General features: G+C 67.3%; 1 protein-coding gene across 1 annotated transcript in view; it reads left to right on the top strand.

The window, feature by feature from the left end:
* The window catches only part of ASIC1 (acid sensing ion channel subunit 1), a 6,690-nt gene extending 6,108 nt beyond the window's left edge, over positions 1 to 582 (top strand). Inside the window, exon 4 of the mRNA XM_017838863.1 lies at positions 340 to 582. Coding sequence (XP_017694352.1) covers positions 340 to 450 — 111 coding nt within the window. The 3' untranslated portion in view covers positions 451 to 582. The remainder of the gene's footprint in view (positions 1 to 339) is intronic.
* Positions 583 to 1,692: the final 1,110 nt, after the last annotated feature.

Below are 1,692 nucleotides of genomic sequence, written 5' to 3'. Positions count from 1 at the left end.
GGGGCTGCCCGGGAGGAGCTGTGGGGTGTGAGGTCACTGTTTTGGGGCTGCCTGGGAGGAGCTGTGGGGTCACTGTTTTGGGGCTGCCCGGGAGGAGCTGTGGGGTGTGAGGTCACTGTTTTGGGGCTGCCTGGGAGGAGCTGTGGGGTCACTGTTTTGGGGCTGCCCGGGAGGAGCTGTGGGGTCAGTGTTTTGGGGCTACCCAGGAGGTGCCGTGGGACGGGAGGTCCCAGCTCGAGGAGCACTCGGGGAAGGAGCAGCGGGACCAGCCCCATGTGCTGTTGGGGAGCCAGAGCTCGCTCTCTGCGGGGATTTGGGTGACCCCAACGTCCCGTTACCCCCCAGAACCCCTGCGAGAGCATACGGGGGCACCCGGCAGGGATGACGTACGCAGCCAACATCCTACCTCACCACCCGGCCCGGGGCACCTTCGAGGACTTCACCTGCTAACCCGACGTCGCTGGATGTACAACCCGAGCTACCAAAGCCCTGCGTGCGGAGCTGCCCCTTCCCCCGGAGGGGGGGACACGGCCCCGGGGCCCTCGCTCCCTCCTCGGCACCGAGGGACACACGGACACGAGCGACGGCCTCGCCCGCCCGGCGGGGCAGGGCAGGGCAGCCGGGCCGGGGCGATGCCCCCGGGTCGGGGCGATGCCCCCGCGCCCGCCCAGAGACTCGAGGGACGACACACACACGCACAGGGGCCGGGGCAGGGCCAGCCCCGGCTCCCCAACCCCGGCTCCCCTCGGCCTTTTTAACTCCGAACCCAGAAGCCAAGAAGAAGAAGAAGAAGAAGAAGAAGAAGAAGGTGGTGTCCATCCACAGCCCTGTCCGTCTGTCCGCCAGCGTCTCCATGCCCATCCCGCTCCCCACGCCTCAGACCCCCCGTGCCCGGGGGGGGGGATTTTTGTGGAGGGGTCCCAGGGCTTGGCTGGGGGTCCCTGGAGAGCCTCAGTGTCCCCCAGGACCGGTGCCCACCCTGGCCCGGGCGCTCCACGTGCACCAGGACGCGGCAGCTCCCCCTCTCCAGAACATCTCCCCTGGCACCCGCCCCGGGATCAGCCCCTGGGGGCACCGGGGGGGGCTCGGGGGGTGCCCCCGTGGCTCTGTGGACCCCTGGCCCGGGCGATGCTGAGCCCACCCTGCCCCTTTTCCCGGGTTCTGGGCAGCGCCAGCCCCGTCCCACCAGCCCTCCCCGCTCCCAGGGCACCCCGGGCAGCCCCCCAGAACCAGCCCTGCCCGGGGAGAAAGGGGGAAGGGACCCCCGTTCAGAGGGACACCCCCTTGGCACCGGGTGGGCACCGGAGCCCCAACACCACCAGGGCTCACAGGCTGGTCCCGGGAGCAGCTCCCACCCCCTGAGCCCCCCCAAACTCAGCTGCCCAGGGGATTTTTGGGGTGTCTGTGGCCTCGCTGCCCCTCCCTGGGGGGGTTCTGGGGGTCTCTGCCCCCCCTCTGACCCCTCCAGCACCCTCTGGGGTCTGCACTTGGCCCCCCCCAACCCCCCAGACCAGGCCAGAGCCCCCCCCCGGGCCCAAGTGCTACTTAAATCTTTTAAGAGCTTTCGCAATAAGTCTGTTCAGTAACTTTTGGTTTCCAAGCTGCAGCTTTGGGGTTTTTTAATTCCTGCCATTTTTTTTTTTTATTCCTGCCATTTTTTTTTTATTCCTGCCATTTTTTTTTTTTTATTCC

Source organism: Lepidothrix coronata, unplaced genomic scaffold (genome assembly GCF_001604755.1).
Source record: "Lepidothrix coronata isolate B3197 unplaced genomic scaffold, Lepidothrix_coronata-1.0 Scaffold365, whole genome shotgun sequence".
NCBI classification, from domain to species: Eukaryota; Metazoa; Chordata; class Aves; order Passeriformes; family Pipridae; genus Lepidothrix; species Lepidothrix coronata.
The sequence above is the reverse complement of the archived record's forward strand: the minus strand, read 5'-3'. Positions and strand labels throughout refer to the sequence as shown.